Here is a 24,482-nt window from a genome sequence, read left to right as displayed (position 1 = left end):
GTCTAATTGCCGCGATTTGGTATCAACTGGGTGTTTATTTTGTACGAAAAAATAAAACGTACGACTGATAAAGTTAAAAATTATATAATTAAGTTTATTATTCTTCATATTTTAAATATATAGATGAAAAATGATTCTTTAAGGTTGTATGTAATTTATATACGATAATTTAGTGTAGTACGTGACTATTACAGTCAACCATAACAGAAATCACTGGGTTACTGTATGTAGTGTTTATGTTTGTGAAATGTGTGAACGTGCGATAATGTATTATTTGCGATGTAGGGTTATTAATAGATTAAAATGTGGGCTGCCTGTATTGTAAGATTTTTTAGAAGAAAAATAGTTTTAGGAATTATTTTTGCTTTGTCTTTAACATACTGCATCTTGAGCATCGCTTTGGAGGTATTTGTATAACCCTAACCTTAAAATAGCGTGTTTATAGTTAATGTCATTTGTATTTATCGTTGTAACTTTTTTAATTTATCCAAAAAATGACAACCCTTATATATGTACTCGCATGACCATGTCATAATACAAGTTAATAGGATCATTTATATTTTATTCCACGTGTTTGTCGTTCGAAAAAGCATTGAGTTTATTTTATAAGTTTTCATTTGACCTTTTAACTTGTAATCTTCCAAAGTGTTGCTTGTATTACTGTATTAAATTGCCAGTTTTCTCTAACTTGATAACATAAACGTGGAAAAATTTAACTTTATTAGTTAATTTATCTTGAAAATAGGCGTTTTTGGTTTCATTTTAATGAAAAAAAATTAAAATTCACATGAAAAAGGTATTCAAAGTAATTAAGACTTACACTCAAAATATGTGAAAATTGTTCCATCAAATGAGCGTTTTGGAGTTGATTAAGGTGACCAACAACACCACAAATATCTCTGCTATGGAGATATTCGCAAATATCTTCATAAAGATATTTGTATTAATAAACAAATCTAATCAAAGTGATTAGGAAATCCCTCTGTATGTAGAAAGATGTATTTGATGTTTGTGTTAATTTGTATAATTTATCATTTTCATCAAAATGTTTTTAATTAAAGTGTTCACCTTGGCTTCAACTGATTTCATAAGTAAAATTTACATGTTGTGGTTAATGTCTGTTTATGAATTTCTCTTTCTATAAGGTTATTTGCAAACATTGACTTTGCTACTATATATAGTACCTCTCCATATTATTTTTATAAGAATACATTTATTTTTCATAAAAAGTGAGCAACCAAAAATGAAGGTAAGTGTTTCCCCCTGCCTCCAAACTCTTTACGTTGAGATAGATTGATCTAAACCAGATATGGACAATAATAAAAAAAAAAATTATTTTAACTCAGAAATTCATAAAAACATGCATAACTAACCCGAGAAGTATTCAGGAAATTTAGAATCACATGTTGGAGTCTGTGTGTCTGGCTGCTGCTGGTGCTCAGAACTGTTGTAAACGTACCCTATTGCTTTTAATAAGGTGTGGATCTGTTATTTGTAGTCCAGATTGTGTCAGTAAAACGTGAATTTGGCCAGGGGTCGACTAAATGATAAGATTCTGAAAATTGGAATTTATGGAATTTCAGATTGTGATTATGTTGAAAGCACATAACACATCTAATGTGTGTACTAGTCAACTATGTAAGCCTGAAGATGTTACTAATTTGGGAACAATATGTTGAAAAGGTAAAAGTTTTTGAATTAGCTGATAGTTGAGTACAAAGAGTGGTAATAACTACAATTCCAGAGCAAATTATGATACATTTAATTAATTGTCAAACTGCATAATAAATGTGGAATAAATTGTTATCTGTATATGAAGAGAAAAATTAAGCAAATTTACTTACTTTGCAATTGAAATGGCACAGTTTAGTAAAAAATTCTATAGATAATATGCATACTCATATCTCACGAATTCAAGACATAGCTCATTGTTTGAAGGTTGTGGTAGATAATGTAGATGAAAAATCGATTATTTAAAAAATTCTACTGATATTGCCAAAAAATTATAACCATTTCAATAGTGCATGGGACCATATCTCCAATCAGTATCTCAGATCATACATTATCGAATTTAATTTCAAAGTTAATAATTGAAGAATCTAGAGTTGATGATGATAATAAACAAGAAAATAGCATTCTAACCTCAAAAGCATTTAAAGGAAAAGGCTCAGCAAAAGCAAAAACCTGGAAATTGTCATATTTAAAAAAGCCAGGACATTGGACATGTGAATACTGGTTTAACAGAAATAATAAAAAGCATAATAATAATAACAATACTAGTAGTAAACACTCTAGTGTCAGTAATGAGATTAATGCACATGGTTCAGGATTATTATGCTAAGCTTTAGCAATTGTTTTGTACATGTTAGTGAATATACAAATGATTGGATCAAGATTCAGGAGGTATTGATCACATGACTTATATAAAGCTGGTTTATTAACTATCGTCCACTGGGATCCATTTATTTGCATTTGAGTTGGTGACTGTACATACATAAAAGGCTATGGAAAAGGTGACATCAATATTCCTGCTTATAATGGTGAAAAGTTATATGCTAATCATCTTGTGAATGTACTATATGCACCAGATTTAAAATATGACCTGTTTTCTACTGGAGTGGCAATGGATAAAGGTCTCAAAGAATCGTCAAATAAATTTGTAAGAAAATTTACAAAGACTGGATGCATCGTTGCTATGGGTAAGAGAATAAACAAACTTTTTTTCATGCAGTTTAAAGTTCTGATACTGAGTGATTATTCAAATATAAACAAACGTGAATTTCACATTGGTGCTAATGCTTATGTCACTTATAGGCTATATACTTGGAATCAAAAGATTTGTTCATCAAAATTATAGTATTGAAAAGTCAATTCTTGATCGTTTAATGTAAAAACTGCAGATAAAGAAGAAAGATTTTGTGATGCATATGCCGTTTGAAAGTCTCATTGATTGCTTTTTCCAAAAATTGTATCTACTACCAGCAGGATAGGTGACATTGTTCATGCTGACCTGTGTGTTTCAATTCAAGAAAACTCCGTGGGAGATGCCAGATATATATTACTACTAAAGGATGACTATTCCTACTTTAGGAAAGTGTATTTTATGGGCAATAAGTATGAAGCTAGTAGTAACATAGAAGAATTTGTTAAAATGGCAGAAAAATATTGCTCTGGAGGCATAAAGTATTTGATCAATAGAACGTGGCATATAGAGTTGTTAGAACTGACAATGGCCGTGAATTAGTGAATAATGAAGTTTCAACAATCTTCAAGAAATATGGTATTCAACTTCAACGCATAGTGGCTCACTGCCTAGAGCAAAATGGATCTGCAGAAAGAGAGAATAAAACCATCATTGAAGCAGCTCATACAATTCTACTTGAAAGGAAATTCAAACTGCGTTTTTGGGCAGAAGCTGTGAACTGTGTTGTATATGTATTGAATGCCACTAGCTCAAGTTCAGTCAAGAGTTTCACACCTTTTAAAATCTGGCGTGGACGAAGGGCAGCAATAAAAGATATACATAGTTTCGATGAAGAAGTTTATACTCATATTCCAAAAATTGGAAGAAGAAAAATGGATCTGAAATCAGAATACGGATATTTCTTAGGTTATGATGAAAGTCAAACGGGGTACAGAATTTGGTTTCCGGAATCTGATAAAGTTTTTGTTAGACGACGTGATTTTTACAAAGAGAACTGGATCAATGAAAAATGATGAAAGTAATAACTACTCAATTTTATATTTACCAGATGAGAATAATGATAATAATCTTAGTAATTCTACTGAATTACTAAGATTATTTTCTCAAAAGAGAAAAATTATCTCTTTTGAATTAATCAACTCTTTTTTTAAACAATTTGTTTAATTATTAACAACATATTTTTGTTTCCGACATCATCAATCACTGAAGATTCCTGTAATACAGTCTACACATGTACAAGAAGGTATACGAATCTCGTTACATAATAAATCTTGATGCAGTGATTTTATTGTAATCCAACACATGAAGAACAAAACGTTTTAAACAATCTGTGCAATTATTAACAACCTATTCTTGTTTTGTCTATTTCTACAGTTACTCTGACACCATCAGTCACTGAAGACGTCTGTAATACAGTCTACACATGTACAAGAAGATATGCTGATCTCGTTACACAGTAAATATTGATGCAACGATTTTATTGTAATCCAATACATGAACAACAAATCTGTATTTTAGTTAAATTTTGATGGTAAAACTAAGTATTTTTATTTTGTGGAATTGTTTTGTCAAACATTTTACAACTGAATTATACAATTCTTGTGTTGACCTTTAGACTTCCAATAAACAATTTATTAGTTGATAGTTATAATCTGTGTAGTGTTGACTTAATTAGTGATAATCCATGATAGTGGTAGTGATGCCTTTTCGACTCGAGACTTCTTTCCTTATAGTTGGCAGACAACTTCATAGAATATTTCCCAATATCAAAGAGTTTAGAGTCAAGGGGAATAGTAAACCATTACCTAAATGAACATAATCTCATATAACTGCGCAAATAATGTTAACATTATTAAAATTACTGAACTGAAAAATCTGTACCTGTTAACTTGTATATAACAATTTTCAGAGAAACACAGAATTTCTTTAAAGTATAAAATAAACAGGTTCAGTGTTCAAATATTCTGATATAAAATATTCATCAGTCAATGAGTTCAAAAGCATGTAAATATTGTCTGCTTGATCAAGTAGATCATTATCAACTATTACATTTGCAGTACTTTGCCTTGTAGAAAAGATATGAAATTTGATCTATTTGAATCTGAAAGTAAATTGATATCTTTAAAAAAAATTGTTAAGGCTAAAAAAAATTGATTTAAATATTTTCTTGGATCTTACCTCTTGCAATTAAATTTGCATCGTCAGCATATATTCTTGTACTTACTTTCATCTCTAACACCATACTGTTAGTTTTATATGCTATTGTATCCGTTTGTAATTTATAAATTACAAAACTATACAGTACTTTCAAGAAAGTATTGAAATCAATTTTTTTAGCCTTCCTTAATAATAGATCAAATTTCATATCTTTGTTTTTTGTTAATAAATTAATTTTTTATTGTTAAATCAGGCAGATGAAGATTATCATGAAAATTTTATCGATAATATACCAGTAAACAAGCTTGATGGTGCATTTCTTTGGCAGTCTAGTCCTAAAACTGATAATGAAACTGGTATAAAAGTAACATGTCGTAATTCTGTTCAAGGAAAAGTGCTCATAGTTGATGATAAAGGTTTGTTTAAGTTCTTATACTTTTTGTTCTTGTTTTGTTGACAATTTTAAATTTAGGAATATTTCAATAATATGTCAGGTGTGATTAATAAAAAAATAGTTTTAATTTTTATGTAAAAAAAATTATTTATTCTATGTTGATATTGCCCTCTTTAAAGTAATCCCTCAGAGATACAACACACTTAACCAGCATTTCTTCCAAACCTCAAAACAATTATGGAAGCATTTTTTGGTATGCCCTTAAGTTCACTTATTGAGGTTTCTTTACTTTATCTGTCATTGCAAATCATTATCTGTTTGTTCTTTTAATCAGTGGGAACAAGAAAAAGATTATTGCGGGTTGCCATGTCTGGAGAATAAGGAGGATGCAGTGCATCAATAAGGTGTTATTTTTGCTTAAATAATCACAAATTAATAGTTAAGTGTGAGCTGGAGCATTATCGTGGTGCAAAATCCAAGAATTGTTTATCCTCATTTGAGATCACAAAGAAAATGACTGTTTTGTGTAGACTGCCTTACATAAACTGTGTAAAACTGCTATGAATACTGTTTGTTGTGCAATTTGTGGTAAGAATTAATAATTGTCCACACCATTATAATTGGAGAAAATCAGTGAGGAGAACAGTTATGTTCGATCAAACTCTGTGCCTTTTTATTCTTGGTTTTTCAGGAAGCTTTCATTGAAATGATAGGACCTTTGTCTCAATATCATCATCATCATATCCACATTTTGTCATCTGTTATAAGATGTTTGAGTAATTTTGAATTACCACTGTTAGCTAACAACACTGCCCAACAATGAAAATGTTTCAGGCTCAAAAGTAGCTTATTCTTATGTATTTCCATCTGTTGAATTCAAAAATCACTATAAAAATGACCGATTAGCTCTTGCTTCGGAGATACAGTGACATATCATTTTTTACCCGATTTACATTTTAGTTTGAGGTTAATTTTGTTTTTGGAGTTTTCACACCTGTTAAATGACAAAACACAATGTTCTCCAGCTGTTTGTAGTTATAAACATTATTACTGTTGCTGTGACTGTGAGTTTTATATTGTTTGTGTTGTAATTAGTACAGAATTTCTGGTTTTCAACTGCTTTTGAAGTGAAAAATTTGTTAAATGAAAATGCCACAAAAGTGTAAATTCAGTGAAGAATTTTTGTTACATTGTGGTGAAATAACATTTTCGTCACAGAAACACAATTTGATGCCTCTTGTAAAAACTGCCTATCGGCATTATTTTGGTATAAGGTATAAGGGGACCAGTATAAGTCATGAGTCCTACATACATGTTGCAACTCTTGTTCAGTTGTACTATGAGAATGGCTGGAAAATAAAAAACAATAATGGCTTTTGCTGTGCCTATGGTTTGTCAGGAGCCTTCAAACCATATAGATAACTGCTATTTCTGCTTGACTCCACCTATAAAGGCAGGATTGTCAATTAATAAGAAAGGAACAGTTCAATACCTTAATCTTCCATCTGCTATTCAACCTATTCCACATTCAGATAGTTTACCAGTTTCTACTCCACCCCAAAGTTATGAGTTTGAAGTAGAAAATAAAGACTGTGAAAGAAGAAGAAGAACCCAACAAGCCTTCCACATCCCGTGACTGATTGCGATGAAAAAGATGATAAACCACACAGACTGCGTCAAGCAGAATTGAGTGATCTCAATTGAGACCTTGATTTGTTGAAGGAGAAGGCAGAACTTGTAGGGTCAAGACTACAGCAGTGGAATCTTCTCCAACATGATGTCAGGGTCTCACAGTACAGACATCGTCATAGGGATCTATCTGCTTTCTTTTTTTTTTAGAAGAAAAACAATCTTGTTGTTTGCTGCGACATTAATGGCTTGATGTAATGTTTGAATTTGAATCATGATCCAACTGATTGGATGCTTTTCATAGACTCCTCCAAGTGTAGTTTGAAAGCTGTATTACTTCACAATGGCAGTCATCTTCCTTCTATTTCTGTTGGTCATGTGGTTCATATGAAGAAGACTTATGTAAACATGGCAATCCTCCTGGACTCAATCAAATATGCTGAACACAGGTGGAAAGTCTGTGGTTATCTAAATGCCATTGCTTTACTCTTAGGAATGCAACTGGGGTACATTAAATACTGCTGCTTTTTATATATGTGGGACAATAGGGATAGGAAATCACATTATATTCAAGTTGACTGGCGTGCAAGAAATCTTAACAGTAGTGAGAAAAATGTTGCCGAGCCTCTCGTGGACCCAAAAGATGTTCTTCCAACCCTTCATATAAAGCTGGGTTTGTTGAAAAATTTTGTCAAAAGTATGAACTGAGAAGAACAGGCCTTTAAGTACTTACGAGACAAATTTCCTACGTTAAGTGATGCAAAAGTTAAGGTAAGTATTTTTGTTGGGCCACAAATTCAACAACTTGTAAAGGATCCTTTGTTTGACTGAATTTTGAAGGGGAAAGAAAAGGAAGCTTGGGAAGCCTTAAAGGGAGTCATTCATTGATTTTAGGCAACAAAAGAGATGAAGACTACATTCAGCTGGTGACAATACTTCTGCAAAAAACCTATCAACTTTGATGCAACATGTTCCTTAAAATCCATTTTCTCCACTCACACCTGGAATTTTTCCCTCTTAGTTGTGTAGATGTGTCAGTGATGAACATGGAAAAAGATTCCATCAGGATATTTCTGTAATGGAACAGAGATATCAGGGCCATTGGAATGAAGCAATGCTTACGGATTACTGCTGGTCTGTGTGTAGGGATGCTCTGGAACTCGCTTACAAGAGGAAAGCCAAAAGACAACAATCTCATGAAGCCATCACATGATTCTCTTCAGATCCAACCAAACTGCCAGTTATTCTTCCATCAATTAAAAACTCTTAGAACATAACTGTCATTAAAAAAATGTCAAATGAGCTTTCTATGTTGTTTGTATATATAAATAAAATGTATAATTTTCTCTTAATCTGTTAAATAAAATACTTCCACCTATTGTACATCACAGAAATTAGAGCTAATAAAAAATATTTCTTTGTCATATTTGTTTTTCTCAACCCAAAATTAGTAAGATTTGACTCATTAAGTGAAGGAAACATTAAAAAAAATTTTTTTTGTTGGGCAGTGTTTTACATGAGCTATAAGAGATTTCCACCTCTTGAGTAACTTCTTTTATAATGATTCGACAATTATTGATCTTTATTGTGTTCTTTATTTTGTTGATCTTTTCATCGGTTATTGATGTTCAACCCTTTTGTTATTTTCAACATCTTCACAACCTTTTTGATAAAACTGTTTTCATCACTCATAAACCCTTGGTGTTGACATAACATTCTTTCTAAAAGCCTTCTCTAACATCTTCACTACTTTATTACACTTAATTCCATTTTTAACATAAAATTTAATGCAAATTCTTTATTTTGTTTTAAACAAATTGAATTGCTTCTCATAATAAATATGTCCTAATTACTCTGCTCCCAAATTTGAAGAAAGCATAAAATATGGTCGAAAATAATAATATGCATTATAGCCAGTGCTGTCAATGTGCGGGAAAAATACAAACTCAGTTGAAAAGATATGGTGTGTGAAATTAAAAAAATTCCCTTTTTTTTTATTCACTTCATATTTTAATCTATTTACTGAATTCTCTACTATATATTCCTTGATGTGATAGAATATTTATTATTATTATTTTTGTATTATACTTTTTTAATTTTTATAATATTAGATTTATTAACTGGCCATCATTCAGATTACATTCATTTGGTGAACCGTGATTTCACTATACATGTTTTTAAGAAAGTTTTCTCTGATTAGCTCCTCTTTCTTCTTTCCACAAGGATTAGGGATCACACTGTTCTCTCGGTGGTATTTTTCCATCTTTTTGTGTTATTGTTTTAAGTGTCTTTTCTCCAACTATTTATTTTTGAGAAAGAAGCTCCTGGCTTTATTATTTTTTTCTCTAATTCCATCTTATTTTTTATTAAATCTTATTTATTATTTATCAGCTCACGTTATGGAATGTTTTTTTGAGGTTGTGAGTTATTGTAGTTTATTTTATCTTTCTTGAGCCTGACCTTGTAAATTAATGTGAAGGATTAGAATTGTTTTTATTAGGCCTGTTTTTTCGAAATCAAACTGGTCTTCATCTAATTCAGTTTACCTTCAGTCATATTCTTTTATAAATTATCCGAGAAAGTAATTTAAACACTTAAAGTAACAAACATTTTCTTTTGTAAGACAATAAAAATACTTTAATTTTGAAAGCTGAGAACACTGCACTTGTCTGATAAATGTATACAATAATTTGTTTAATATGTTTGATGCCTTTGCCTAAATAATACACTGATTTTTGTAATGTATCATGTATCCTAATACATTTTTCTTTAAATCTTTTGATGAGTATAAGACTTTGGTGATAATGTAGAAATCATCATCAGCATTCCTTCACTTGTCTGATCTTATCTGTTTCAAGATCCTTAACTTCAAAGCATCAGGTTTTGATTTTAAAATAGATATGGTGCATTTAAAAATGCAATAAAAAATTAACCCTTTTTTATTTTTGTATCTACTTCTAAAAGTTTTGCAGCTTATCATTAGATATTGTGTGACATATTCTTTGTTATTTTTAATCTTGATTGAATGCATTTGTATCGTTATATTTGAATTATAACTGCTGATGGTAAAAACTAATTTCAATTTTATTAATGTTATATTTGTGTTTACATCATATAAATTGAATTTCTTCATTTTATATTTGTAAAAATGTGTAATTAATCATTAAAGAAAAAGTCAATTGTATTTTTACTAGATGAATTTAATAATGAAATTAATGATTTAGATTTTCTGGGCAATAGCGAAGATGAATCTACTCAAATTATTAATTGGATATTTCTTTCTTTTGAATGCATTTCCATCAGAAAGTAGTTCAGACTTGCGTGTTTTTAATAATAATAATAAATATGCCAAAACATCCCTTAAATAAAATAATCTTACTAGGAAATAAAAAGCAACTTACATTTTGGGACAGGGGATGTTGGGCCTACTAATATGCCATGACAAAACTCTCCTCTTATTATAAATTGCAATTTATATTTTATGCATTTAAATATTTTGTAATTTTAGGTAAGAAATTTTTGAAATATACTCATAAAACATATATCTCCGTTTTCTGTATTTCCTAATGATAAATTTTCTGGTAGAATGTAAAAACAAATTTTGTTTCTGAATTTGTTTTTTTTACATTTTAACTTCTCAATTCCCAATGGCAAAATATTACATTTATTTAATAACAATTCAATGGATTAACTTTAAAATAATATTTAGTACTAAGAAGATACTCTGCAAAATTCATTAAATATTCCTCTCGGTAAAGAACTTTCCTTCTGCATCTTGCATCTAAGATTAAACTGGAACATCTCATCAGATATTTATTCCTCTCTGTCTTGTCCTACATCACCATTACCCCAATGGGGAGTCTTACTCTTTAAGACTTTGGGGGCTTGGCGTCCCCACGGCCTTAGCCTCTGCAGCTTCTTTTCCCACTACACACAGAACACTTTACACATACACTATATACCTATACTCAACAACATTCTGCACTGCGTCTTCTTACATTTACACTCAGTGGTGTTGTGACATCTTATGAAACCTCAACCGCGTAACCCAAGCTGGAAACTATTGTGCTGATGGGTGATTGGTTTTATGCAGTGAGTCTCAAACAATGGTCTCTTGGCACCTGAGTGAACCCAACTGCATTTAGCTCTAGCTCCAGTACGCGTGTGCTCTGCTGGAGTGGTCCGTTATATCGCTGGTACTTGTGGGACCAGAATTACTAGTCCACAAAAAATTCCTATGATGGTTGATGGTCCTTCCAAAAAAAAAAGCCAAAAACAGTCTTGTGAAAAGGCGTCAATCAGCTTTGTCTGTTGAGGATATCAGTAATTTGGAAAACAAAATATACATTGAGCACCCTGTCTGCAGATTAAAAATGTTAAATTTGTTGTTATGCAAAATATTCAGGAAGGTCCCTTCACAAGGTCTCGCCTTTCCTTATCAACAAAGTAATAACTGGATCATGGGGCTCACTGAAGAACACCAAAAAATTAAGAGATGGATCTATACTAATTGAAATATATAATGATGAGCAGAGTTGATCTCTCTTATATATTACTAATATGGGTGGTATAAACATAAGCGCAGTGTGTCACAAAACTTTAAATACCAGCTGAGGAGTAATTTTTTGCTGAGAACTTTTGAATATGGACATCACTGAAATAGCTGATGAACTTCATCTCCAAAAAGTTGTAGAAGTAAAATGAATAATTAAATGGCAGAATGGAAAGAAAGAAAATACAGTTTCCATTATATTAACATTTAATCTTCCAGTACTACTGGAGAAAATAAAAGTAGGTTACTTGTTGGTTCAAGTATGACATTAATCCCTAACCCATGACGATGCTTCTGATGTAAGGGAGTACACAAAACCACCCCTTCTGGAATGCCATCCATGACTTTCCATTCTTCAAAATCTCCTTCTCCATCTCCTCATATACTGAAGGACATGGTTGAGGAACCACCCAACCCCAACATTGGAGTTTTTAAAATTAAAATTTTAAAAAGAAAAACTGAATCACCTACAGTTAATTTTTTTCATATTTATCTGTAATTTTATATCTATACTTACCCTTATTTATAAATTTTATCCAATGAAACGTTTGAGGGTCTTCGGTCTCGCATTGAAGATGTTAGAGTACTGATGCACACACATCAACCATTCATTAATAACGTGCTTCCAAGAAACACATCCTCTACAAGATTCAGTAACACTCAGAGGCTGTTTCTGTGAGAGTTATGACTGTCTTATAGACAGTAGAGAGAGTGATGGAGTTGATATTTTCGTTCAGAATGAGGTGTCGGCTTCAAGTGTACCACTTACTAACTACCCCTCATTCTTGCTGCTGCTGTCAAAATTTCTATCCCCTTCAGATTGAGTATCTGCCATTTATATCTCTCACCAAACTGTGAGTTCAATACACTAGACATATCAAATCTCCTCACACAAATTCCATTGCTGTCATTAATAGTAGGAGACTTTAGTGTCCACCATATTTCCTTGGGCTCATCATTTATGATTAACAGAGTGAGAGAAGACTTGGACCTTTGTTTACTGAATGATGAATCGTACACATTCATGTCCTTATCATCTGGTACATTGTCAAACATTAACCTCTCCTTATGCTTATGGAGTTTACTCCCTTGTCTTAATTGGTCTGTGAGTGACAACTTTTACGGCAGTGGCCACAGGCCAATTATTATTATTGCTTCTGGTGTCGACCATGAGGTTAACAAAATGCCACTGAGATGGATTGTTGAAAAGGCAAATTGGAACTGTTGTCATCAAGCCTTCCTGTCACAGTGTGACAATGGTGCATATTCCCTTGATCAACTAACCTCTTGTAAGTCCCTGGTGCTTGGTAATGGTAATAGATATATTCCTCAAACATCTGGAAACCCTAGAGCCCTCCATTCCTTGGAGACTACTACAGAACACTATATCTCACCTTGAAGCTTGGTCCAAGGTTACCGGCTTCACTTTTTCACCTGAGAAAACAAAATTTGTAGTCTTTTCTTGCCTGTAGGACCCTTTCATTCCACAAATTTTTCTCATCGAAGAGAAAATTGCTATCTCTCCTGATTTTTGTTTTTTGATAGGTTTTATTTTTTTTATGTTTTATTAAGTTTTTAGGTTTATTTTTTTATAGCTGTCATACAAGTATCAAACAGTTAAAAACGAAATGTTCCAAATTTCTATATATGCTGTGAGTCCTTAGCAACACCAATTGGGGAGCCAATCAGTCAGTCATGTATGTTATGTTTTTATTATTCCTTGGTTCGTTCTCGTTTAGATTATGCTTATGTTGCCTACTCTTCAGCTTGTCATACTACACTTAAAATGCTGGATGCTGCAAGTCATGCTTTCCTTTGTCTTCCTACAGGTGCCTTTAAATCAGGTCATGTCACTAGCATACTTGAATGCGGTGAACTTGGGATAGACAGGACCAACTTCTAGCATGTTACTTTGCCCATCTTAAAGGACAACTTAATCACCCGGCTTTTAACGCATTCCTTGTGAATCCTAATTTGCAAAAGTATAAAAACCATCCACGTTAGACTGCCTCTATGAGTGTTTGTACTCGGCATATACTACACCTTTTACATTTTGACACGCCTTCTGTATCTTAAAGGACAACTTAATCACCCGGCTTTTAACGCATTCCTTGTGAATCCTAATTTGCAAAAGTATAAAAACCATCCACGTTAGACTGCCTCTATGAGTGTTTGTACTCGGCATATACTACACCTTTTACATTTTGACACGCCTTCTGTTTTTCAATGTATCCCTGTTCATTTCTTTTGTGGAGAATCAACCTTATAAATTTTATTTTTTACCATACCATATGCAATAAAGAATCAACACCTATCATCTTTCAGCAAGTGTTTTACCAATTTCTCTTCAAGACAAACCCAGACACGATAGTGTACACAAATTGATAAAAACAGAATGATACCATTGAATGCGCATTTATTTGTTAATAGAAGAACCTACATGTTTAGTCTATCTAATATTACCAGTGTATTCACTGGTGAACTGTGTACTATCAATAAGGCTTTGAATATCATTAACCTAAAATAGCCCCATATCCTTATCTGCAGTAACTGTGTAGTGCTGTCCAAGCTTTAGAAGATTTATATTCTAAACATCCTCTTGTTACCGAGATCTATAATGCACTCACTGAGTTGAACCACTGCAACACACAAGTGAGTTTCTGCTGGATCCCTAGCCATGTGGGAATTCCGGGTAATGAACGTGCAGATTCTGCTGCTAAAGACGCAGTAGTCAACTGCCCTTCACCGCTCATATACTATATTGGACTTTATTAATTGTATAAAATGCGCTATTTGTGCAAACTGGCAAGGTGACTGGACTGCTACAGTTGAAAATAAACTCAGACTTGTATTAGATACTGTGTTGTCATGGGGGTTTTCATGCAGAAAAGTTTGCCAAGAGGAAGTGGTTCTTTGCTGATTGCGATTAGGACATAGGAGAGCTACTCACATGTCAGGAGAAAATGCACCATTATACATACAATGCGACAGCCGCTTGACTGTGCACCATATCCTTGTGGATTGCATATGTTACGCAACCTTGTCATAAATTTAAATTGCCCCGAAACATTCAACGAATCTTGGGCAATGACAAGGTTTTTATTTAAATTTTATCATTTTTTTTGTGTTTCTTTTTTAATTAATTTATCTTATTATTCCAACTGTGATTTTAGTTGTAAGTAAGCTTTTTGTGATATTTTATCTGTTATTAGTTATAAGTTTTAGTTTTTATTTTGATATTTTAGTTGTAGTTTTTCTTTTTTTTTGTTACAATATAATTATAAGATGATATTTTAGCTGTGATATTAGGTGTAAGTTTTTGTTTGTTTAATTTTTTTAGTTTTTAGTGTAGTTTTTGGTATTTCTTTGTTTGGTTTTTTTATATTAAGGGCGATGAGAATGAAAGCGTTTTTTGCCCCTTCAAAAAAAAATATTCACCATTATCAATAGTCATCTATCTACTTCCTCTGTTATTACTTTTCATAAATTTAATTTGTTTCTTTTTCAAATTCCTCTTTACTGAGGAAATCCTTTTGTTGGTTTTTATTTTTTTGATTGTATTAATTCTATACCACATTTCTTTTATGTATATTCATATTCAGTTCTGTTATATTAGTTCTAACCTGCCAGGTTGGTCTAATGGTTAAACTCATCATTGCAAAATCAGCTGATTTTCAAAGTTGAGAGTTCTAAGGTCAAGTCCTTGTAAAGGCAGTTGCTTTGCTTTTATATGGATTTGAATGATAGACTGTGGATCCCAGTGTTCTTTGGTGGTTGGTTTCAATTAACCACATGTCTCAGGAGTGGTCGACCTGAGTGTGTTTCTGACCACATGTTTACTGGTACATTTATATTTACATTGCAGCTACATCAAACCTGGGAAGCCAATAATTGCATTTGCCTATTCACACTCACCCAGACTTGGCAATAGCTGGAAAACTGCTTGGAGAAATATATATATCAGTTGCCTTATATTTGTTATTATTGGCAAGTGCTTTTTTTTTTAACATGTTTGGTACATTCTTACTTACCTATTTTTGTTATTAACACTTTCTTTAAAACTTAATTATGTATAATACTAGTAGTTATGAGAACAGATCTTTTTTTATATTGAATTTAACATATTTATCTATAATGAAGTTGATGTTATAAAATGAAAATAAAAATGAAGTACAAAGCAGAATTTTTCCATTATAACTTATTTTCAAGGGTTTACCATTCCAGTAAAAACAATTTCTGTGTGTTAGTAATTCAATTCCATAAATTCTGTTTCAAGAGGTCCCAGACATCATCACTGACCAGTGACTGTTGAGGTACTTAAACTATATATTCTAATCTTATTTTTTAATTTTCATATTTTTTTTAATTACAATATACAGATCAAATAAAAAATGCAGTATTAAAATTTAATAGAAATTATGAAATCCTGTTGTTTTCTTATATTGTTAAATAATTGTCACTTAGTTATTTTTAAGAGTGGATTGTGTAAGCTGATGGAAACTGTGCTATCAATGATTAGTGTTGTAATCTATTTAATTATTTTTAAATAAATAAAACTGCCACCATTTTTTAATATAAATATTTTACAAGTTAATTTAATTTAGAATAAGTTGAATTATTTTTTTTTTTTTAGTGCCGAAGGATTAAAAAAAAAATCAAGGTTATTTAATAGTAATAATAGAGTAGTGGAAGTGAAATTAGAGTGAAAATTATGTCATCAATTTTCTCCACTAACCCAGGTTGTTTGTTGATGATATTAAAAAATAAGATATCATTTTGATGAAATGCCTAACATTTTAAATTAAAAAAAATATATATTGATAAAACTAATAATTACAGAGATAATATTAATATTATCACCATTTTTAAATAAGTAAATTGTTTACTTATTTTTATAAAAATAATGTGTATCATAATTTTTTATTTATTAAAGAGAGTTGGTGTAGAAGACACCTGTAACAGATATTATAGTAATGCCTCATTATTTTGAGATATAAATTTTTCTTTACACAAATTGTTTTTATTGTGTTTTCATAGAACAGTCTTTGCTCATTTTGATAAGTAGAATCTAAAAAATGGATAACTAGGTACACTTTTTTTTATACTCTTGCGTAAGAGAGTAGGAATAAAGAACATATTTTCCCAAAATTGGTTGTATTTTCCTCTTGCTTTCAGCTGTTTAGTTCTGCAAACCTAGTAAATATTAAAAATACAATTTTTTTAGTAACCATCAGCCATCAAAAACTGTTTGTTCCTGTTAGTAGTGCCTACAGCAACTCTAAAAGTACTAATGCGTGGTTCTTTTTAGGAATTATTGTTTCTTCATTCAACATCTCAGCTGATTTCTATTAGTGCCTACTATATGGCTTTTTATTTTTCAATTTTTTCTTGTTCACCAATCCTGTGTTTGTTGAAGTTGTGTATAGTAAGATTATATATCTTCGTTTGAAATCTGAGGTTGTTAATTTTATTGATGTATTTAACTGCAAATTTATTTATGATTTAATTCATGATTACTTATTTGTAATTTTTTTTACAGATCAGGAAATGGTTGAATTTTCTGTTATTTTTTTAAACTCTAGCATTAATTTATTTTATAGGTTATGTTTGTTCAAGATCAGATGTACTCTCAAATGGTTGTTGTGATACATCTACAAACAATATAAAACAATATTCTTGTGAAACTTGTAAAGAAAATGGATGTTGCAGTATATATGAGTATTGCATATCTTGCTGTTTACATCCAGATAAGGTATTATATTTTTATTTTATTTAATAGCTTATTTTTGTTTAATCATTTTTGATGTTATTCCCACATTGTATAAATTATAACAGTCAACTAACAAGAGTTTACAGTTTCTGGAGAGGAAAGCTGAGTTCTCTCCCTTTCTTGAGATAGTATTAATTCAAAAGTTAATATTAATTCCAAGTCCCCACCACCATCTCGAGGTCTCTTTGAGGATATGGTGGCTGATGAACTGCTCGAAGAAGCAAAGCATTCTCTAAAGGTTATAAACACCATAAAGAAAAACCGGATAGTATTTGATAATCTGCCTGCAGAGATTTATATGTAACAGAAAAAAATTAATTTTTATGAGTATCAATTATTGTTTGGAATGTTTGTGGTTTTCTCGCTTGAGAATATTGAAATTTTACTAAGGAATAAAATCCTTTGATTATGTGTCTGCAGGAAACTCACCTCTGTCGCATCTGTGAGAGATGCGATTATCAAACTATGGGCAGAGGACTTGAAGATGTGGCGGTTTTCTTAAAGGAAGTTGTATTAGCAGATTCTGCTGGCTACAAACATCCCTGTAATCTCAGTAACGGTATTAACACCATTTAAAATGAATATCTGCAACTTATACCTAACCCAAATTCTGATATCAGTGAGGAAGATATGCCCAATCTGTTTTCACAGATTCCTTTGCCCTGCCGAATAATTGGCGATTTCAACACCATCACTATTTGTGGGATTCATCATCATGTTCTTCTTGAGGTACTACAGTTGATCGACTGAGGCAGAACTTAGATCTCTGCATATTGAACAATGAATTTATGTCATTTGACATAAATGTCAAGATGACATTTATGTCATCTTTATTAGGTATATTTTCATGCATCAATCTGTCCTTGTGTTCAGCATCCCTACTACAATTTAACTGCTACGTTACTATTTAACTACTGCTACCACTACTACTATTTAACTACTACAATTTAATTTCTTGCTCTAACATCTGGAAAGCTTAAGGTGGCTTACTGTTTCTTGATGTGACGAAGACTGCAGGAGTGCACTAAGGGATCGTCGGAGGGCTTTATATAATTTCAATTGAAGGCCTACAACAGGATTGCTCTCTGCCTTCTGGATTATAAGTGTTGTATGCTGTTGAGTGTTTCAGTGTGCTAAACTGAAATCATGGCTGAGTTATGTCAATACCATTTTTTGGATAACTCCATCAGCTATGTGGAAAAAAGTTCAGGTCATGTGTGAATCAGGACAATCTCACTGCTGATTATACTGGAAAGCAATGGCATCCTCGTCACCTCACCAATTGATGTGATGTACATATTTGGAAATATGTTTGTCAGTTTCCATTATGTTGTCATACTGTCCTGAGTTTATGAGATATAAGTTGCAGGTAGAAAATATCCCATTTGTTATTGGAGACTTGCAAAATAGATAAACATTTCCTTTTCTTTTGATGAGCTAAAGTATGCCTTGAAAAATCTTTGTGATACTTACCCTGGAAATGATAATGTTAGGCTCAGTATGCCATCTCAACACCTGGGTATTACATTATGACATCTTTTGCTTATTTTTTAACCAGGTTTTGCCAGTTTCTTGGTTAGAAACATTGGTGATTCCCAAACTGAAAGCTGTTAAGATAAATTGTGCCCTTCAAATAATTGGCCTATCTCCTTGACCAGTACCCTGTACAAGTTGGTGGAACATTTGGTAAACAGTCATATAATGGTACCGTTAGAGAAATGCCCTAATTGCTTCTGAACAGTGTGGTTTCCACCAAGGTAGGTCGTCTCTTGATTATGTAGTTGCGCTGGAATCTGTTATTCAAAACACCTTCCTCCTTTGTCAATGCCTGATTGCTGTATTTTTTGATTTGCAAAAGGCATACAACATGGTTTGGAGGAGAAGAATCCTAGATAAACAACTTGAATAAAGGGAATCTTGCATTTATCAGTGGTTTCCTCAATAGTTAGTCCTTTCGAGTTTAAGTTGGAATGATGTTATCCGACAGTTTTACACTAATTGAAACGGAATAGCACAGGGAAGTGTCCTAAGTGTTACTTTGTTTGTCATAGCCATAAATAGTGTAACAAACTACATATGAAAACTTGTACATGTTTGTTATTTGTAGATGATTTTTCAATTTATGTTGCATCCAGAACTGTCAAGAGGCTGCTTAAAAACAAAATAACCTGTATAGAATCTTGGTGTAAAATAACTGGATTTAACTTTTACCCAGAAAAAAACAAAATGCATTTGCTTTTCCAGGTTGAGGGAACATGTTGACTCTCAGCTGTTTTTGTATGGTGAATCAGTTAAGCCATACAGAAGTTAGATTTTTGAGGGTTGTGGGTTTTAGTGAGCTAATTGAGTATGCTTATTGTGCTTCTACTGAATTCTGGGCCGTTCCCACTTGGACTACAGTTGTGTGGCTTATTCGTTGTAAATTATTGCTTTAGTCTTTGTCAACATAAAAAAAGTACACGAGTCCGGTGGTTATCTTCAAAGTAAAATTTTATAATGTTGTAAATAGCGTGAAACCTGTTGCTATAATTTATATAGACAGCTCAGAAAACAGTAATTCTATTGCTTGTGTTTTGTGGTTAGCAATAGAACACACATGTTTGGCCTTCCCAGCATCATCAGTGTTTTTGTCACACAGCTGTATGCTATTAATAAGGCCTTAAATATAATTAGCCCAACATTTTGACACATACTTGTCGGTTTAAATTTCATGAGTGCCTTGCAGGCGATACTCCAGACATCCTGTTGTCTGTTAGATACAGTCTATTATTTCTGAAATGACTCAGCATAACTGTGAGCTTTTGTGGGATCCCCAGCCTTGGAATTTCAGGCAATGAGCGTGCAGATAGTGCAGAAAAAGAGGCTTCTTTGCAGTCTCCTTTCACTAATTGTGTTGTTTCAAACAATCTTGTCTGTTTTCTGAAGAGGGTGGTTCATGATGAGTACTCTGCCATTCATTAACAATAAACTTCATCCAGTTAAGGTCACTGTTGAGCTCTTCATGCAGGAGTAATCATCAAAAGGAAGGTTATTGTTTGCCATATACAAATAGGACACTAGACTCACTCTTTGACATCTCATGACTCAGACTTATGCACATCCATTTGTATTTGCTGTAATAACCAACTAAAAGTTCATCACATCCTTGTAGATTTTGTCTGTTACGTAGCATTATGTCATAAATCTAAATTAGGGATTAAAATCCAGAATATTTTAGGGAATAATGTAATGTTAATAATAAATGAACATCTTGTTATTTCTTAAGGCCATGTGTTTGTATTCGAACATTTAATAATTATTGTAATGTATTTTAGAATTTTACTATTTTTCGGTGATATTGTTGTTTTGATTATTAATTTTATTTGTTCTATATTAATGTTATTTAGTTTATATGTCCAAGATACTTAGTGTTACTGTTGAACTAGTTTGTTTATTAAGCATTGCTTCTGGGTCCTTATAACGAATATTTGTTGTATGCCAAAAAAAAACCAAATGCATATTTCTCCATTAACTGAATTGTTCATTTCAATTTTATTGTTATAATAATTATTATTAAATTTTATTATTATTTATGCTATTTCTGTGGGGGAATGGTAGCGTCTTTCATCTGAAAGATGAGATTCGAGTTATAAAAATTCATTATTATCCACCACAGTAACTGTTATTGGTCTTCAGCCTGTTATTACTAAAAATAAATTAATCCCTGTTTTTCTGTTTAATGAATCCTCTGTGTTTATGAAAATAAATAAAAAATTTTATGAATGTCAATTTGATTTAAGTTTTGGTAAGACCAATCATTTAACTACAATATAATGAATACTTATTTGCTATTTATTTAATAGATTTGTTTTTCAAAACCATAAAGTGTTTCAATAAAGGTGATGTAAAATATGACAACAAAAATAAATGGAACTTATCCAAGTGTTTGATTTTTGAGTTTTTCGGAACTTTTATTAACCCATTAATTACTACAGGATATTATGGAACAGCATGTACAATTGGAAACTAAGCACTTTTTGGTTACTTTAAAAAAATTTTTGTTTTTTTAATGGCCGATTCATAAATTGTTAATCAATTTAAGTACTACACATAAAAAAAAAAGCTAACGGTATTATTTACTTTTACTTGAATTTTATTTAGATTTTGTTTATATGCTGTAGAATGAATTGCTTATTTATCCTCAAAATTTCACTGACAAGGGAAATTTTACTGATGGAGGAAATTAACGACCGTCATTAATTTAAATTAAGTGATAAAGATAATTAACTACTGTGACCTTATACACTGATAAAACTCCCATTTGCATAGAACCATGCTTTCACTTCTTTTGTTAGTCAATTGAAAATTACTTTTAATCATCTGTACATTTTCATAAATATATTTCAGTTTTAAAACTGAAATATACCATAGTTACCATTGTAGTAACAATTTTATAGTTACCATTTGTCTTTTCTTTTTACAATTACAGTTCTGCTGTACTATTTCTTTTAACTATTGCAATCTGTGTTTATAATAAAGTATTGAATTATACTTGTAATATCTAGTTTTTTTTATTATTACCTTTGATTTTTATTGTCTTGTTTTACTTTCTTGGTGATAATAGGTAGAATAGTCATGTTAAAGGGTGAAGTATGGTGGTCATGTCAAAAATGGGGCATCAGGTTTTTTGCAAGACTTTATGTTTTAGAATCCTACTAGTTCATCTACAGAAAAAAAAAACATGTATATGTATGCATGTCGCACTGCTTTTGGATTAACTGCTTTTGGATATCAGGATTTTTTCCAAATTTGGCTTAAACATTCTATAAATGGGGTATTGATCGTGTAAATTTTTTTTCAAAGTTTGTAAAGGAGTGGGGATATCATGAAAAAACCTATTTTAAGTTTCTTCAGACGAATTTTAGAGAAAACTATTAAAGCAAATGTGTTACCTACAATGCAAAATAAATAATCCAAAAGATTTTTTTTTAAATCAACCTCACCTCCCTTTGGTTTAAATAGTTTTCAAAATTTTTTTGAAAGTTTATACTTAATATATGAAGTAAGAAAAAATGTCTACAATATTTTTACAAAAGTGTAAACCCCAGATCTAAAATGCAGAAAAGTGTTTGAAAATTTATTTTTCTTATTTTAGCCTTTATTGAAGGGGGTGTTAGATTTAGAGAAAACTTTATTTGAGTAAATTTGTTAAACTTAATCTGTATATGAATATTTTTAGAAAAATCTTTCGTAAAAAAATTTATTCCCCATCCCCAAAAAGTGTATGACTTCCTTGTATGCCTATTAAATTACATGTGCACATTTTTTTTAAATAAAAAGTACATAAAATTTTATTTAATTTCATAACTTCTGATATTTTTTCATCTTTTTTTTATAGTTATTATTAAATTACACTGATAAACATAATTTTTATTTCCTAACATGTGATACATGATTTTAATCTGTTTTATGGTGCTGAAAATGAATATGAACTCAGAATCAGGACTTACGTCTTTTCATAGATTTGTCCAAGTATAGTTTAAAAGCGGTTCTACTACACAACGGTAACAAATACCCTTCGATACCAATCGCTTATGGTATTAATTTGAAAGAGACATACGATGTGATAAAAGATGTTTTTGAAAATATATATATTTTGTTAGTATTTTGTTAGGCATGCAGTTATGCTATACTAAGTAAATATGTTTTCTTTGCTAATGGGACAACCGAGCAACTCCAAATGGGAAAAATATTATTCATCAGCCCTTAGTTGAACCCAAAAAAATATTTTTACCCCCTTTCCATATCAAGCTAGGACTAATGAAAATTTTTGTTAAAGCAATGAAGAAGGATAGCCTGGATTTTTGTACATCAGACAGAAATTTCTGAATGTAAGTGAAGGAAAAAATTAAAGAAGGAATATTTGTTGGTCCTCAAATAAGTGAGTTGGTCAAAAATGATGTATTTTAACTCGATGTTAAATAATGTAGAAAGTGCAGCTTGGGCTTCATTTAAAGAAGACGTTTGCAAAAATTTTCTTGGCGAACAAAAATTTGACAATTACCAAAAGAAGTTGATTGTTAATCAACTAATTACGTCATACAGAACTATGTGCTGTAATACGTCTTTGAAAATACATTATCTCCACTCACATGTGGATTTTTTCCCGGACAACCTCGAAGTCGTAAGTGACGAACATGGTAAACATTTCCACCAAGACATTTCGTTGATGGAAAACAGCTGTAAATGGAAATGGAATACTATCCTGCTAGCCAATTACTGTTGGACATTAATTCAGGATGTGCCTGAGGCTATTTATAAAAGTAAAGCATCAGCAAAATCATTCTAAGACAAGTATAGCCATGCAAAGTTATAAATTTTACAGATTTTAACTATATTTTCCTTTAATTTTTTTTGAGCGTAATTTATTCAAAACTAAGGGTGATGTATGCTATGATCTGTAATGTATGCAAAAAAGCAAATCAAGAAATGGTATCACACTTAGAGAAGCTAAAAAGAATGTTTTTTGTCTATCATTGTTATTGTTTATCATAAGAATTTTTTTACAATCGGAGGTTAATAATTATTAATAAATCAATATATTTAAATTAAAAAAAAAAAAGTTAACAAAAAAAAGGAGATGGTCTGATTGCCTTCTCCTTGATTCAATTATTTCATTAATTAAAGTTTATGTCGGCTATAACTATGGAACCAGAAAAAATAAGTACCACTTATGATATATTGTTGAAAAGCTCTTAATGATGGCTTATTACTGCAGTTAAGGAAAAGTCTAAAATCCAGATTTTTTTGGATTTTGGACATTTTTGGTCCAGTCAATTACAATCAAAATAGGAAGTGCACCAGTAGATGTTACAGTAGTCCTAAATTCAAAATTTCAGCATCTTATGGCTAATCATTTTTGAGTTATGTGAGATATTTACATACATATACACATATGTACAGACATCAGCGGAAACTAGTCAAAATGGATTCAGGGATGGTCAAAATGTTTATTTCCATTGAAATCTGAAAACCAAAATTTTTCGTTATCACTATACTTTACTTCGTACAAGGAAGTAAAAATTCTTTTAATATTTTTCATTTAAAGGGCTATTTAAATTAAAGTAGCTTTGGAAAATATATAATTTATGAGATCTAAAATGAAAAACAGTTTTTTTATTACTTTCATCAAATTACACATTACTGGCATAGTCAGAAAATTCATGTTATACTTTGTGCCAGCTTTTTAGTTTTTTCTCATAATAGATCTATATTTTTTTTAAATACGGAATTTATT

At 31.3% G+C, this 24,482-nt stretch overlaps 1 protein-coding gene across 1 annotated transcript in view; it reads left to right on the top strand.

Moving 5' to 3' along the window:
- Positions 1-204: 204 nt before the first annotated feature.
- LOC142324240 (SREBP regulating gene protein) overlaps positions 205-24,482 on the top strand; it is a 35,531-nt gene continuing 11,253 nt past the window's right edge. The window contains exons 1-3 of the mRNA XM_075365092.1: positions 205-405; positions 5,115-5,277; positions 17,037-17,188. Of these exons, the coding sequence (XP_075221207.1) occupies positions 304-405; positions 5,115-5,277; positions 17,037-17,188 (417 nt within the window). The 5' untranslated portion in view covers positions 205-303. The remainder of the gene's footprint in view (positions 406-5,114; positions 5,278-17,036; positions 17,189-24,482) is intronic.

Source organism: Lycorma delicatula, chromosome 4, assembly GCF_047948215.1.
Source record: "Lycorma delicatula isolate Av1 chromosome 4, ASM4794821v1, whole genome shotgun sequence".
Lineage (NCBI taxonomy): Eukaryota > Metazoa > Arthropoda > Insecta > Hemiptera > Fulgoridae > Lycorma > Lycorma delicatula.
Note: the sequence above shows the minus strand (reverse complement) of the source record. Positions and strands in the feature narration are given on the sequence as shown.